Source organism: Ruditapes philippinarum, unplaced genomic scaffold, assembly GCF_026571515.1.
Source record: "Ruditapes philippinarum isolate M1 unplaced genomic scaffold, ASM2657151v2 ctg3285_1_1_1_1, whole genome shotgun sequence".
Taxonomy (NCBI): Eukaryota; Metazoa; Mollusca; class Bivalvia; order Venerida; family Veneridae; genus Ruditapes; species Ruditapes philippinarum.
This window is the reverse complement of record NW_026860591.1, coordinates 40,695-57,812: the sequence shown is the minus strand read 5'-3', so window position 1 is coordinate 57,812 and position 17,118 is coordinate 40,695. Positions and strand designations below refer to the sequence as shown.

General features: G+C 32.6%; 2 protein-coding genes across 3 annotated transcripts in view; one reads left to right on the top strand and one right to left on the bottom strand.

Annotated features, from left to right (window-relative positions):
* LOC132712708 (uncharacterized) overlaps positions 1-10,331 on the top strand; it is a 34,757-nt gene extending 24,426 nt beyond the window's left edge. Inside the window, exons 1-3 of one of the 2 annotated variants that reach the window (XM_060695122.1) lie at positions 5,478-5,765; positions 7,717-8,046; positions 8,307-10,331. In XM_060695122.1, coding sequence (XP_060551105.1) covers positions 7,718-8,046; positions 8,307-9,657 — 1,680 coding nt within the window. In that variant the 5' untranslated portion in view covers positions 5,478-5,765; position 7,717 and the 3' untranslated portion in view covers positions 9,658-10,331. Of the gene's footprint in view, positions 1-5,477; positions 5,766-7,716; positions 8,047-8,306 lie in introns of those variants that run through there. The other variant, XM_060695123.1, reaches the window with a different exon arrangement.
* Positions 1,859-4,417, bottom strand: LOC132712710 (uncharacterized). Its single transcript, XM_060695126.1, has 3 exons — positions 4,184-4,417; positions 3,463-3,591; positions 1,859-2,530 (listed from the first exon to the last, which is right to left on the bottom strand). The coding sequence occupies exons 1-3, from the start codon at positions 4,359-4,361 to the stop codon at positions 2,280-2,282; spliced, it is 558 nt and encodes a 185-aa protein (XP_060551109.1). The 5' UTR covers positions 4,362-4,417; the 3' UTR covers positions 1,859-2,279.
* Positions 10,332-17,118: the final 6,787 nt, after the last annotated feature.

The window sequence follows — 17,118 nt, the reverse complement described above, 5'->3', positions numbered from 1 at the left end:
ACAGAGTAAGAGGATACTTAGATCACCACTGTTAAAACTATATCTTTTGCTAATTGCATTTTTGAATGATGTCTTTCCTATTTGATACGTTAATATCTTGGGTGGTTTTAACATTTTGGGATAAGGAAATTGTCATTCAAGTCAAGGACAAGGTCAGGGTTGCAAGACTGATAAAAAAGCTTTAAAAATGCAGCCTTTATTTATTGAATGGTGTCTTTCATATTAGGTAGTCAGATACCTTGTGATGTCCTTGAACTTTAGTGGAGTAAAGGTCATAGAGGTCAAGTTCACTGGTGTTGAATGTTATTATACTTCAGCTCTTACTGCCTTTATCTGCGACTGTGCATCGAAATACACTTACAAAATCTTAGTGCATGTATGGTGAACAGCGATGTTTTACATGTATATGAATATAACATTTTAAAGATGATTGTACTCCAACATAAGATATTGTACATCCGTTTTATACTTACAAAATAAATATCCTTTGTTTTCAGAGAGTTGTTTGTACAATAAAACATGACTTTTTCTTTGTGCGGGAATTTCTGTAAAATACTGTTTTCACAGTTCACTACATCATGTTAATGAATTTTTCTTGGTTTTAACGAAGTGCATTAGAAACAAATTTTTCCCCCATCGTATTGTTATTGTTCCTTTCCAAACATACAGAAGCGCTTTTCGCGCCTTATTCAACACGTGATTTTTTTCATAGCATCCTAAATTCATCCAGCATTTGGACAACCGACAGTAAACATGTGAGAAGAAAAAAAATGAATTGATCAAAATCAAAAAGATTAAGTTTCTTTGGGGGAATCATGTTTAAGATGTATGTGTTCCTTATTTCCTTATCATAAGTGTTGTGTATGTACATTGCAGTTTAAAGGATAATTAAATGTAATAAAGTTATGTATTTTATATGACATATGGTGGTTTGTGTATTTTGTTGATTACTTCGCTTGTATGGTCACTTATTTCCATATTGCTTACAATATATTAAACATTTATGTTATAACTTTTTGTTTTTGATATTTATTTACTAAATGTCATGCTTAATGTTTTGTGATTACGTTGTCCGTCGGGACGATTTGCGGGGACGTAAAGCAGCTTAAATATCGGTATGAATAAATAGCTTAGATATTTAAGCTTTCGCTTGCAAAAGATTTCCTTTGTCGCTTTTATGCCTTTGTAAAATTTCAATGAATAGACAAAATGAAAAAATGGGACTGAAAAATTCACTCTGTAAACATTCTTTAAATAAACCGATGGAATCTTACGTATACAGTCTGAATTTTAGACACTGGCTAAACCTCGCAAATCGGGTTTTGATAGAATGAGACGGTGCCAAGAAAGAATATTTCCAGATATATTAAATGTGACAGCATGACATGGGCGAGTGGTGAACTAATATTCTAAAGATTGCTGACCGTATGGGTTTCAATCCAATTTGTTTACTTGAGCAGAAACCTTTACAATGGTTTGTTACAGAAATAGATTTTAGAGTTCGGCTGTAAGCTTATAGCTTACTACACAATCGAGCTAATAAATTATGTTTAAACTAAACCAAGATAAGTGAAAATTAAATAACAGGGTAAGATGATTAACACGAGCAACTTCTTTTGTCCATGTGCCTAAGGTGGACAACCTTGAAGCAATTTCCTGTCGCCTCCGTGGCTTGGTAACCACCAGGGACTATACATTATTCGTGTGAATTATTTATCGATCTTACGGAATTTCCAACAGAAGGAGACTCTGTTCCAATATACAATGAGTAATTTAAAACATCATATTCAAAATACATCTATATAAGTTGTTTAAGTAATTTTAGAATTTCATCAAAAACATGGTAGCAATTCATGTATAGTCTAGTGTGGTGCCGTACACTAGAAAGAATGTTTCCACAGGGAGATATAAACACGTGTTTGTCTATCACATATACTATTATCTCTGTATACAGAAATTTGCAGCGTTGATGATAAAAATCATTTACTTTTATTTACACTTTTATAACAAACAACATGTAAATTTCACAACAAAGATTGAATTCAAGTGTCTTTAAATGTACTTTTCTCTTTTCAAAATATAAGCCATAAATTTGACACCAAGGTTGTTAAATTCTTTGTTTGTCTGGAATTTGAACTTGTTTTTTAAAGTCAAATGAAACATAAGTAAGCATCAGTCGCCGACTCGTCGATTTATTGCGATATTCAAATGCATGTTACACACTTTATGTTATATGTCTTTATTTTCTTCTGAAAAGAAAGATTTTACTCCGTTTCCTTCTACCCACAGTTTCGGGTGTAATAGTTTGCTCCTTGGTAAGTTTTGAACGCTGCAGGATATTCTAAAGGTGTGCTTGGTCTTAGTTTACACAATCCTGTCACCGGCCCATGGCCAATGCTTCTACATGCACTTGTTTCTGAACAGTTTGCTTTGCACATTTCTAGAGAAAGACCGGAATAAGTGGCTATTAAGGCTTCATTAAATATCCTATCACGATATTCAATATAAGTGACGCCATAGAGTGTACAGTCTGAAAAAGAAACAACTATGACAGTAAACTAATGTTCAGTCACTGCAACTACTTTGTAATTTTAATCAATGTAATTTAAGATTGTTCATAATCTATATAAAATACAATTCCTCTATGTCAACTATGCAGGTATAAATATAAGTTAAGTAATGGAAAGAGCATCGCATCGAAACACTAGGCTATCTGTTTTGTACGAGGGGGCGTAGCGCCCGAGTATTAATCAGATTGCCTAGTGTTTTGATGTTCTTTCTCTTTTGTATCGTAGTCAAACATAAAAACACGTTCCCTGTTGTCACAATATGAAACCCCGGCAAAAAGGAACCAATGATCGATCATCTGAATATGATATTTCTGTCGCTTTCCCTTTCTCTGTCGTCACAATATGTAAACCCCAGCCAAAAAGAGCAAATCAATGGGCACGTACTGCAGTGCGGGTAACTAATACCTGCAATCCAGTTAACGCACTGTGCATGTATATGTATACGATTTAACTCTGACACATTTTCAACAGAAAGGTCTCCAAACTATGATACAATAATTATTATTTCACCTTTCAGCGTAAATGAATATGCACTTGACCAGAAATACACCGTTGTTTTCATATATATTCTAATGAGAGATTCAAATTTTATCTAAACTTAACCTATAATCATTCTATTTAATACTCGTACACTCAGCCTCAAATACAAAAAAACATTCCTTCCCTTATTTTCACAATTTTTCAGTCTTGTAGATCTATGGATACAGTTATATATAATTATAATAAATAAATGATATGTAAATAAACATGGACATCTTCAAAACAATCTTAATATTACATCATAACTACCGTATACGCTCTCTGATTTAAGTTATAGGACTGAGCTCATTGATTGTTTGAGACGATACTTTAAAATAATAGAAAAACGTTGCAACAATATAAATTACATTACTTGTCACACAGAAACCTGATGTCCGATTATACTTATAGCCTGGCTGGTAAGAACACACGCCTTCCAGACACATGCTGTTTGTCATCATACATTCAGAAACGTCGCAATTTGAACCATAACTTCCATAATCTGTGTAAAGAGAAAAAATATAGGGTGCAATCGGCTATGTAGGCGTATGCTAAAGGTAACATATAAGATCCCTTGCCGCGTTTGCGTCTCCGTTGGACTTCGTGATTATATCCCTGTGTATTTTAACTCGGACCATGCATTTTTCTACAAAAATGTGTAAATATAAGATATGCCAGAAAAATGTATAAGTTATCTGCCCTTGAAATAGCAACAACAATCGAGTTCAAAGGCAAGTTACTCGAAAACGAAGTCGGCGGCACCAACAATAAATTGATCTATGTTAAATCATAATATTTTACGGTAACGAAGACCTCCGAAAATTAACGAGTCTCAGGTTATGAGTACTGAAAAATATAATTTAATAATAATTTACAACAGATAATTTAACATATGTAATACATTCTTAGAATAACAACAGCTTTTTGTTCAATGAATTGATTTTTGTTCTATAATCATAGAAACATGGCGTTTCCAAAACTTTCATATGAGATCAGGATAAAAAAAAACACGTTTTTTACGAACACGCTTTGTTGTACCGCCTTTCAGGACAATAATTATCTGAAGTAGTATCCGGAAGGAATGAAAGATCTACCTTCGTTTTTGTAGTACACTGTTTTTATGACATCTTCACATCCAACGGCTGAGGTGATCATTCCCGGTGCACCTTTGCATGTTGTCGTCTGCTTGTTATAAAAGAAGCTCGTGCAATTTTCTGTAGCACTACATTTGGCGGCACACATTGTTAATTTCTTCGAAAGTCCAAATTCCATACTAGCAAATGGACATAGCTAATCATTTAACGCATGGTCCTTTTTGAAATTCATCAGTTTTGATATACCGACAATGGTTGAACTATAGTGAAAACTAACAACACTTTTGTTGCAATAAAATAAACCATTTTATTTATTTTTCATGAAATAAACCCTGTGTTCATTACGCAAAATGTATTGGTGGTTTAATTTGTTTGTCTGGCTTGTACGCCAAATGTAACACTTTTTTTGGTCAACTATCGGCGGTCGGTTCATCTAACCGGATTTCCAGGATAACTTACCAGTACAGTAATTTCGAATTTCTTTGCAACACCAACATGATTTCTGAATCAGCGGTGAGTGACCATTAGACGTAACGTCAGAGATCAGTTGTCACGGAGAAATCTTTCTCCTTTCGACGATCGAACTAGTGACTGCTTCATTGGAGATTCTCACTATTTAGTGGCCATTTCATACATGTAGGCACATTGGTGAGAAGTGCAGTGTTTAATATCAAGTTTTAGAAAAAATGGTCTATTGTTTGTTTTCGTACTTATTTTTTGTCTGGGACACAAATCAAAATGTATTTGAAATCTAACCTTGAAATTTAATATATAGACAGGTTTCATTTCAGAGAACGCCGTAACCAAAAGCCATAACGCTCTTTGACAGAATTTTCGAGTTATTGCCCTTTGTAATGTTCATGTGTTTTATTTTTTTCAATTATAATCTTATAATGAAGCATTGAATGTTGATGTGCAAACTGTAAGAAGTTACATTTATAATGGCTTAGATATGTTTTATGTATCATATATCAAATTTTATGGAATTTATTGTGAGCGACATTGAGCTGAGGGCGTAGTGAAGTAATAACTTTCATTAAATTTGATATACACACATGTTCTTTCAGATTCACACAAAAAAAACAACAGCATTTTATTGTTTTGAATAAAGGCCTCCGCCCCAAATTACACATTATAATCAAAGCAGTTATGTATATATTTTAGCTCTGTCTACAATAAGCATTGTTATCTATGACATGCTATTTATTTTCTCTTTTTATATTAGTTTTTAATAATAATGTCATGAACAAGGAAAGCAAAATTCTTTATTGTTTCCATATTTTGAGGGTTTTTTTAATTGTAAAAAATGCAATTTTGGTCTGAGTCCCTGCTGCGCGTGCCGACTTGTCGTTTAATTATATATAAACATTTCAAATTTACCTTATCATACATGTGGTTAGAAATCTAGTTAATATTGTAGGATATTTTATTTCCTAAAATGAATCTCCATTGCCCATCATTTATCAAAGTCGGATTTAAAGTCGGTTTTACATAAAAATAAGGAAGGAAACAATTTAGTTGTGTTTGACTTTTCTAACACTTGAGGGCGTTTCACGAATTTTAGTGAAATCGAAACTAGAAGGTATGTATTTATTTTTGTAGATTTGTTTGATGTTTTATATCTTATACACATAGCAAAGCAGACGGTACTTCAGTGTAATATTGTAAATATATAGACACATTCTGATCTGTTTATTTCATAAACCGTGGTTTATTTGTTCTATACACTCTAGCCTCTACAGTAGGTCAATTACTATGATTTTACCACAGGAACTTGACATTCTTTCATTATTACCCCTAGATGTTAATTTCCCGTAGGCCTCTGGGAGTTATTCTTACTGTTAATGCAAGTGTACCAACTGACCAAGAAATGTATTGCTTTAGTGATTAACTAGTTACGCTACGTAACTAGTTACGTTACGTAACTAGTTAACCTCTTAATTAACTAGTTAATTATGTGATTAACTAGTTACGTAACTAGTTAACCACTTAACATTAAGCTGGTATAATAATAAAAGAATGACAGTTGTAGGCACTAACATGCATTTATTTCCCATTATGATCTTTTATTTATTGAAAAAATTAACTACTTACGTAACTAGTTAACCACATAACTAACTAGTTAATTAACATGTTAACTAGTTACGTAACAAGTTAACCTAGTTACATAACTAGTTAACATCTTAATTAACTAGTTAGTCATATGGTTATCTGGTGGAAGAAATATGCCACCATAGGAATGTACACATTAACTGAGAAATTTATTTCAAGTGTACTACAGTAAGTAATAAACTTTATTTATAACATGCTTTTCGATGGTTTATAGAAATATGTCAGTGAATTAAAATTATAATTTCACTGTTTGAAACAGTGAAATTATCAAATTGATAATTGAATTTAAGCCCCTTACGTTGTTTCAGTGAAATAACAGCGTACACAGAACTGGAAACCAACTTAAAAACGTGACGTTGTAAATGACGTCACGTTGTATAATTATTTAGCGCGCTATTCATTAAGTATTAGGTAAAAATGTCTTTTTTAAAGTTTGTTTGCATATAATAAAAAGAAAATTTGTTTAGTTTAGTGTAAGATCGAAATAAATTTCACCTAGTGAACACCAAAAGTTCACATTTCACGAGTGGCTGCGCCACTCGTGAAAATACTTTTTGGTGCTCACTCGGTGCACGGATTTATATTACTGTAATATAAATCCGTGCTCGGTGAAATATATTCCGATCTTACACTGAACTTAACAAATATCCTCTATATAATTTTGCATACAAATAACGGAGTGTGATATATCAAATTTTCGTTCATGTAGATTTGATTTTTAACGTTATTTACGTTAAAAATAACTTAAAGTATTTATCTTGAAATAGAGAACCGTATCACGATCAGGTGATTTGAGATAACATAAATAAGGATGTATTATATTACTAAACGAAAGAAGGCAAATTTAGTCTTCTTATTTATAAATACATTATTATTCGATATCATTTACATAAAATTACTGTACAAAATGGTCAAATGTATTGAAATTATCTGTGATAAGATTAGTCTCAAGAAAATCACTACTAAAATATAACATGAGATAAAACAAAGTTGTTTATGATATATGTTTACATACCAAAAGTTCATAAAATACCCGTACAGGGAATTATCGAGTGTACTTGACAATAAATCTTATGTACCAGTAAAGTACTTATCAAGTGTATGATTCTATCTATATGTATTTGTGAAAATATTTTCTTTCAAAATCTGTGGGCCCCAAGAAGGATCGTAGGTATTGTTTACAAACAGGATGGGAGAGAATCTCATTTATAGTAAATTACATGTCTGATTTAGAAAAACTTAAACATCTCTCAAACACGGATATGGGCGCATTGTTCATATATCTTTTTATGAGGATACAGTTGATATATTGTTAAGGTTTTCGGTTTTTTATTTCATTCGATAAAGAACTAAATATTGTATAATTCATCTGATGCTTTCAGTGAATAGATTTATTTAGATAAAAAGATAATTTATTCCAGAATGGCAGAAGGGAGCAATTTTCAATCGTTAAAAGACGGTTCTGATGCAGATTATGAATTCACGTGTACACCTTGCAGCAAAGACAATATTAGAGAAGAGGCCGACAAGTATTGTCCTGAGTGTCACGAATATTTGTGTAAGACATGTACAAGATACCATGGTCGACTTAATGCTACACAACAACATAAACTGTTGGATAAAAATGATGCCAATCGAGGCTTACATATTGCTGGGACTAAATGCCAGTACCATACTGACCGAGATATTGAAATGTACTGCAAAACACATGATATGGTTTATTGTACAATGTGCATTGCAACAGAACATAGGTAATAGTTGAACTAAACATATTTTAATCAGTCTTATTTGTAATACAGGGTTTACTTTTTGGCTTATGAATATCATGAAATTTAGCCTTCAATTTTAAACCTGTGAATCGGATCAAATGTAGTCTGAAGTTTTAACTGATTACTTTCAATTTCTGTAGTAAAATATATCGAGTTTAGCATCCAGCTAATATATATATTTGATGATATTTAAATTTTATTTTCTAATCAGAAATAACCCTCGACATCATTATATATTGAAGGTCTTGTAATGGAGTAAACAAGATTGAAGATTTGTCCAAACAATGCGTAACCCAAACGGAGATTCAAGCCCTATTAGATGAGACAAAGAATGCACATGACACTGTGAAGTCCCTGACAGTAAAACAGAAACAGAATTTAACTGCAATAGACAAACAGAATGAAGCTTGTGAAGAGAAACTAGATGATACAGAGACAAAACTTGTAGAACATATTAGAAAATTGAAAAGAGAGACAGCAAAATGTTTAAATAATAAATATTCTACACTGAAGGAGGACCTCGTGTCTTCTATTAGTGTGTCAGGTCGAACAGCTGAAGACTTGAAGCAAACTACGGAACAACTGCATATGATTGATAGTCTGAACTTAGAGCAGCAATTTGTGAGAATGAAGTTGATGAAGAAGACTGTCAAAGATGCAAATACTTTTATAACAGAGGTCACGGCAGAAGGTACAAAATTTATTGATTTTACTGTAAATAAAGAGCTGGCAGACATCACACAAGTAAATTCTATAGGTGACGTGACAACCGGAATTGTGGATGAGCAGATTGTAAAACAGAGGCAGTACAAAATAAAGTCAACGAAAAAGATCAATGTGAAGCTGAGTAATGACAATTTGAATTGTTACATATCTGATATATGCATACTTCCTGATGGTACGATCCTTCTGACTGATTGTTTCAATACCAAAGTGAAAAGACTCAACACTAATAATAGTGTAGAAAACGTCTATTTTGATGCTAGGCCTACAAGTATATGTTGTGTTAGTAACAGCGAAGTGGCTGTGAAATTAAACAACATGAAAATACAATTTTTTTCCATTGGCTCACCTCTGTCCAAAGGAAAAACTATAGATATAATAAACGGTGGACAGTTTGGATTAACAATGTGTTGTGGTGATCTATGGTCATCAGTCTTAAATGGTGTTAACGTGTACAGTACTTCATCTAAACTTGTTAAATCTATCGACAAAGATCAAAACGGGAAGTCTATATTTAAATCCAATGTTCAGCATATGGCTGCCACTTCTGACATAGTGGTCGTGACAGATAGATCTGATGGAGCTGTTTGTCTTAACAAGGATGGTACGGTCATTAGAGAGCTGAGAGACAGTAGATTGAAGGATACTCGAGGTGCATGTATAGCTGATGATGGAACGGTATTCCTTTGTGGATATCAATCTAACAACATCGTTATGTTCAACAGGGATGGCCATTGCCTCAGAGAACTAATTGGGAAAGATTTTGGCTTGAAAAAACTAGTCAATATGTGCTTTGATGGGAAAAGAAATAGGTTAATTGTTACATGTGACGACACAAACACTCTATTTGTAATTGAATTCGACTGCTAAAAAGTCGCATTATTTTCAGCTCCAACTGATAAAGAAAAACTTTGATATTATACGAACGTCTGAAGTTAATTAATAAGAAGAACACAGATGTGAATCAATCTACTTTAGTCTAAGAACTGGTAAATGGCGGGAATTGCCTGCCTTATATATAAGCTGCCGATTCAGGCATTGATGGAATAAAAGTGTACTAACATAATTATTAAGGTAAATTTATCAGGTTAAACTGATATCATTACAATATAGAATTCTGATGTCTGATGACGAACAGTCTCTAGAAATAATTTTCCTCAGTTATTTGGCTATAGTTGCTAAATAAGTACCAATGTTGTTTAGTATTTGTTTGGTATCGATGGCTTTAATCAATTGAATATTAAGATATTAACTCTTACAAGAAAATCAACATGCGAATTATTTCAAATGCTATTTCTGTGATTTAGCGATTTTAATTTTGTTATCGTTCGTTTAATATTATTATTTGAAGGCAGATAATTTGCAGATTAACTATTTATAGTATTCTTTTTCTGATATCAAGGTTTTATTCTAACATTGCCATTCCCATTAATACTAAATGCTGTTTGGAAAAAAAGAAAACATACATTTAAAAAACAAACAACTTTTAAACCCTTTACGAATGTTCTATGTTACATCAATAAATCTATTATTCTAACAAGAAAGTTTGTTTTTTTTCAACAAAAATATGATTTAATGGCTTTTTATCTTCTGTTATTTATGCCAATATATAAATTCAAATATAGAAAGTCCAAAAAAGATTTTTCGAAATACATGTATATTAAACTGAGTCAAAAACAAACATTCACTGTTCTTAAATACTTTTGGCTTTGAATATACGAGTATCAAATTTCACACATGCATATTATATATTTTTGTGATGAATGCAAAATTTTAATAATTATATGTATTTTGTTAAAAAAAATGTTTTGTAAATATGTTCGAAATGTTAAAACATTACTGTAGATTAGTATTCTTTACAAAATTTTTATTTACGCTACTATTTGCGAAATGGATCCAATAGATTCATGTTTATTCTGTCAAATCGCTATTTTTTACATGCTATTTTTTAAATTCCTCTGCAAATACTTGTACACACTCGTCAATATCCGAAAGAAGAAGAGCAGCATTGTTTTTGTTTTTTTGCACAAACATACACACATGTTTATCACCAATACGTTGTTATAGTGTAAAATTATAAAGATTAACGTGCATGAGAAAAGTATGACATAATTGATCACATCAACATATGATCAATACATTCGAAAAGTTACAGATATAGAGCTGATAACGAATGCAATAACTATGTAATTCTTTAAGTGTATACATGTCTTAAAACAGGATGACTGACACATTTAATTGAATTCTTAAAGTACAATTCAAGTTGTAAGAATGTACACAGGTAATGACTGGTCGAATGCAAATGTGTTTACCCAAGGACAGAATTACAATTAACGGTCATTTCCAAAGTACACTGAGGAGAAGTGCAGTGATTAATATCAATTTTCAGTAAATTGTCTTTTGTTAATTTTGTACCTTGGGCATAAGTCAAGAAGTATTAGAGTTCTGACACTGAAACTTAATATGTAGACAGGTCTCATTAAAGAAAATGCAGAACCCAATAACAGTAAAGCTCTTTGGCATAAATTTTGAGTTATTGCCCTATGTAATTTTCGTACATATATTATTCAATTCTAATCAACTAATGAAACAATTGTTAATCTATGTTTATGTGCAAGCTGTTTAAAGTTGCATTCATAGCTATCAATGTTTTATGTATTAGTTAATGGTCATATATCAAAACTTTAGTTTAGAAAATTTCATGTATAAATTAAAAGTGGTAGATAAAATTACTATATTAGTAGTGTTATTAAAAGAAACCTTTATAGATACAATGTACAATGAATATGTATAACACTGGAATAAACGAAGGTATTTGACATTAAGTTAGATATGTTATTTAATGTATCCTTATCGCGATCGAGGCTATTTGAGATAACAGAAATATTTATATATGATTACGAGGACATTTTCGAATGGCATGCATATAACATATCAAAGTTTGATTCAGTATCTTCCTTTGTAACATGAAGTTTTATTGCAAGAGATGTTTATTTCAAGTAAATCAATGACACATCTTGACAAATTATAATTACATTCAGATTCAACAAACAACCACATCATTTTTATTTTTTGTATAAAGGCATAAAAGAAATACAGATTATAATCAAAGCAGTTGTGCATATATTTTAGCTGTGTGTGCAATACACATTGTAATGTATAACATGCCTTTCCTTTTACCTTTTGTATTAGTTTTTAAATCATTAAAGACGAAAGCAATTTTCTTTAGTTTTTCTACATTTTGAGTTTTAATCCAGTTGTAAAAAATATGTCTATGAAATTAAGAATTATGACTGTACCATGGGGATATATTACCTTGCTTTTTGTTTTGAAATATGTTAGAAAGAAAACTATATGAAATTCATCTTCAATAAAAACATTGGTATCAATTTTCAAAGGGTATTGGCAATTTTGTTAATGTCTTGGTAACCAAATGTTTCTATTTTTAATTTGTGACTAGAACGTTTAAATCTGGATAATTATTTCTTCACATTTCAAACACAGTTGAATATTTTTCTGGATTTAACAAGGATTTTAAAAAAATATAGGTGTTATATCGGGTTGAATATTGAATTTCGCCAATATAATTTTGTGTTAAAGAATCAATTATTGTCCCCCGCCTTTCCGAAGAAAAAAGAGGGATATAGAAAAAAGCTCCGTCCGTCTGTCCGTCCGAGCAAACATTTTGGGTTTAGGGGCTATATAACAGTAAAGAGAACAAAAGAGAACAATAGGTTCATTCAGTGATAAAAGGATTTATGGGCTAGTAGCCCTTAAGAAAACAAAGAAAATAACAAAGAAAATACCCCCTAAACCCAATATGTTGCAACATCCGTCCGTCCGTACTTTCTCATTCAAGGTCAACATTGTCTATTTGAGGGTATATGTCGTGTCCGGTTCATAACTTTCTTATCTTTTAAGGGACTTTGTAAATACTTGCCAAAATTGCTCACAATATTAAGAGGATGTGTCATGCGCAACGACCGGTCAATTACCTCCAAGGCCAAGGTCACACTTGGAGGTCAAAGATTAACATATTCTGTTACAGGGTATATTTTGTGTCAGGTCCATAACTTTGTCATTTAATAAAGGAATATAAAATAACTTGGCACAAATGTTTGTTATAATAAGACGATGTGTCATGCGCAACAATCAGACCCTTACCTCCAAGGTCAAGGTCGCACTTTCTCATTCAAGGTCAACATTGTCTATTTGAGGGTATATGTCGTGTCCGGTCCATAACTTTCTTATCTTTTAAGGGATTTTGTAAATACTTGCCACAATTGCTCACAATATTGAGAAGATGTGTCGTGCGCAAGACCGGTCACCTACCTCCAAGGTCAAGGTCACACTTGGAGGTCAAAGATAAACATATTCTGTTACAGGGTATATTTTGTGTCCGGTCCATAACTTTGTCTTTTAATAAAGGAATTTAAAATATTTTGGCACAAATGTTTGTTATAATAAGACGATGTGTCATGCGCAACAATCAGACCCTTACCTCCAAGGTCAAGGTCGCACTTTCTCATTCAAGGTTAACATTGTCTATTTGAGGGTATATGTCGTGTCCGGTCCATAACTTTCTTATCTTTTAAGGGATTTTGTAAATACTTGCCACAATTGCTCACAATAATGAGAAGATGTGTCATGCACAACAATCGGCCACCTACCTCCAAGGTCAAGGTTGCACTTGCTCATTCAAGGTCAACATTGTCTATTTGAGGGTATATGTCATGTCCAGTCTATAACTGTCTTTGAAGGGATTTTGTAAATACTTGCCACAATTGTTCACACTAATGAGAGGATGTGTCATGCGCAATAAGATAAATATAGTCTGTTATAGGGTATATTTTGTGTTCGGTCCATAACTTTTTCATAGTTCAAGGGATTTTGAAATAACTTGGCACAAATAGTCACAATAATAAGAAGATGTGTTATGCGCAACACCTGCACCCTTACCTCCAAGGTCAAGCTCACACTTAGAGGTCAAAAGTTAACACAGTCTGATATATGGTATACTTTGTGTCCCGTCCATTACTTCTTCATAGATCAAGGGATTTTGAAAATGAATAATAATAAGATGATATGTCATGTGTAACACCAGTGTCCCTACCTCCAAGATCACGGTCACATTTAGAGGTAAAAGATTTACATAGTCTTTTATAGGGTATATTTTGTGTCCAGTCCATAATTTTGTCATAGATCAAGGGATTTTAAAAATACTTTGCACAAATAATCACAACAATAAGACGATATGTCAGGTTTAAAACATGGGTCCCTACCTCAAAGGTCACACTAAGAGGTCAAAGATTAATATAGTCTGTTAGAGGATATATTGTGTGTCCCATCTATAACTTCTTCACAGTTCAAGGAATTTTGAAAAAACTTAGTACAAATAGTTACAATAATAAGACGATATGTCATGCACAACACCTGGACCCCACCTCCAAGGTCAAGGTCACACTAAGAGGTCAAAGCTTAACATTCATTTTATAATAAATTTATTGTTGCATTTGCAGATCTATCATGGATCATAATTTTTGACTGAAAGTCTTTAGATCCATACCTCAATCTTTTGAAATAGCACAATTTTATGCTTTATATAAAACTTCCCCGAGGCGGGGTACGTTTTTGGTAACTCTGTTAAAAATTCTTGTTCATTCTTTAAATTGATGAACAAACAAGTTGATATCCAAAAAGTAGAAAATCGGTTTCCGATCAATAACTAAAGTTCGAAAAAAGTTTAAGTATATCTTAGTATATAGCAAGCCAATGTAAATGCCTCGCATGTGATAGATTTTGCCCCACTCCACCAACCGGGTCAAGGCCAGTGTCATTGTTGATTAAATATTAAAAAACGGGTTTGGGTAAATAGATATGAGATATTTCAATGACACTTTGTGTGTATCAAGCTTACATGAAGAACTCCCTTGGGATTGCTGTAGGCTCAAAGAAAATTCACTATTTCTGTAATTATTAATGGTTTCCGGTCAATGCTTTAATTGCATGCCTTTATGAAAATTGAAATTACTTTTGAGCCCTATAGGATCGAGGTGAAGGTCATTATTACAAAACAGAAAAGTTCTTTAAGGTAGGGGTGAGATAAAAAAAACAAACTTGACGTATAGCTAGCTAGGGTAAAGAACACCTGCTGTAATTAAAAAATGTTTGCTAATTTCTTTTGTTTCTTCATTATTTATCATTTATATTGCGCATAAGTACATTGCTTTTATTCCAACCGGAACAAACCTTTATACAAAGGTGATAATTATATAGCCTGGCTCTATGGTCTTGCCATGTTTTTTGTTCATTTGTTTGTTGTTATTTTGTTGTTGCTGTGGTTGTTGTTGTTGTTGTTGTTGTGTATCCCCCTTTTTGTGACTTGACACAAGAATCATTGAATCTAATGTCTGAACTTTAAGTATAGCCAAAAATCGGGAAGAGAAGGAAAGTGAAATTCTGTGAACTTCTCAATTTGTTTTCTTAGACAACACAACTCTATCACTCATGAATTTTTATTCAAATTATCTGTGTATCGTTATACCAACTGCATTTACTATTATTTTCGAAACTGAAATAAGATGGGAATATCTGATACCAACAACCCTACTTCTTATCAATGTTTCCTTTTACCATTTAAATTAGAAAACTATCAAAGTCCATTTATCTACTTGTTTTGAGCCTCGACGTTTTTTTTGGCTGTTGAAGTTATCGTCTTTATAATGTTACATGAGGTTACTCACATCTAAACTCTTTATATAAAATATTGAATATAATTTTTTCCTGGCGTACTATTCTATATTGAATATATCTGTTGTTTAACAAATGGCATGAAATGCATTCATTCTCCAAAAGTAAACATTTACATATATTTTTAGTTATAAAGATTGTTGACAGGTTATATTGTCCTCTATAAACGGCTGTCCGAGTCGCTAGGTCAACAATGTTAATAACGAATTTATAATACAGCAAGAATCATTTTGTGGAGAAAACAGTAAGATTTCTTCATAAATTGACAGCAGTCGTGTATATTATTAGTTATAACGATTGTTGGCAGGTTATATGGCCCTATATAAACGGCTGCTTGTAAATATAACCCAAACCGCTAGGCAAACAGCCGGTTATCCCTCAGACCCCTAATGGAAGAAGAAAGTGTTTCATTTTAATTATATAATTATTGTAGGTATTTATTTACTAAATAATGCCAAATTTAATAGCAAATATGATACCAGATATTTTCAAAGTTTAATAAAATCAAAACTACACGGTTCAAGTATTATATATTTTGCAAGACAAACCAATATACATTTTAGAAAATTAGGCAAACTTTGAAAACAGCCCATCATTGTGAATAATTTTAGGGATATTTTAAATAAGGCTTTTTACATAAGGAAATGGTCAAATAAGTGGTCAAAGTGGGTGAGGTAGGGTTAAATTTTGATACATATTAAAAACATTTTGTTTAAAAACAATCATTTTGCTTGTTACCCCCCGCCGAAAGGCGGCGGGGTATATAGAAATAGTCTCCGTCCGTCTGTCCTTCCGTCCGACATTTTTGTCCGGAGCATATCTCAAAAATAATTCGAGGTATCAACTTGAAACTTCATAGGTGGATAGACCTCATTGAGGAGGAGTGCAGTGCACAAGAATGATAACTCTACCCTGCATAATTTTTGAGTAATTGCCCTTTGTAATTTTTCAAAATTAATTTTTATGCCCCCACAATGTGGGAGCATATAGCGTTGCACTTGTCCGTCCGTCCGTCCGTCAGTCCGTCCGTCAGTCCGTACGTCCCGAAATCTTGTGAACGCAACTCCTCTTAAACCAGATGGCAGATTTTGCTTAAACTTCTAGGGATGAACAACCTTCATGTGTAGATGGTAGTAAAGGAAGGAATTTTCGCTGCGACCAAATTTAACAGAATTATGGCCCTTTGTTGATTTTTTCACTAGATACTATGTAGAAATTTTGTGAACGCAACTCCTCTTAAACCGGATGGCAGATTTTGCTTAAACTTACAGGGATGAACAACCTTAAGGTGTAGATGGTAGTAAAGGAAGGAATTTTTTGCTGCGACCAAATTTTACAGAATTATGGCCCTTTGTTGATTTTTTCACTATATACTATGTAGAAATTTTGTGAATGCAACTCCTCTTAAACCGGATGGCAGATTTTGCTTAAACTTCCAGGGATGAACAACCTTAATGTGTAGATGGTAGTAAAGGAAGGAATTTTTGCTGCAACCAAATTTAACAGAATTATGGCCCTTTTTTGATTTTTTCATTATATACTATGTAGAAATGTTGTGAATGCAACTCCTCTTAAACCGGA

Coding starts and splice junctions, on each gene's coding strand:
- LOC132712710 (XM_060695126.1), bottom strand. CDS start 4,361: ATGGAATTTGGACTTTCGAAGAAATTAACAATGTGTGCCGCCAAATGT. Junction 3,592..4,183: donor AGTGTACTACAAAAACGAAG/GTAGATCTTTCA, acceptor CTCTTTACACAG/ATTATGGAAGTTATGGTTCA. Junction 2,531..3,462: donor ATCAGGTTTCTGTGTGACAA/GTAATGTAATTT, acceptor TTTCTTTTTCAG/ACTGTACACTCTATGGCGTC.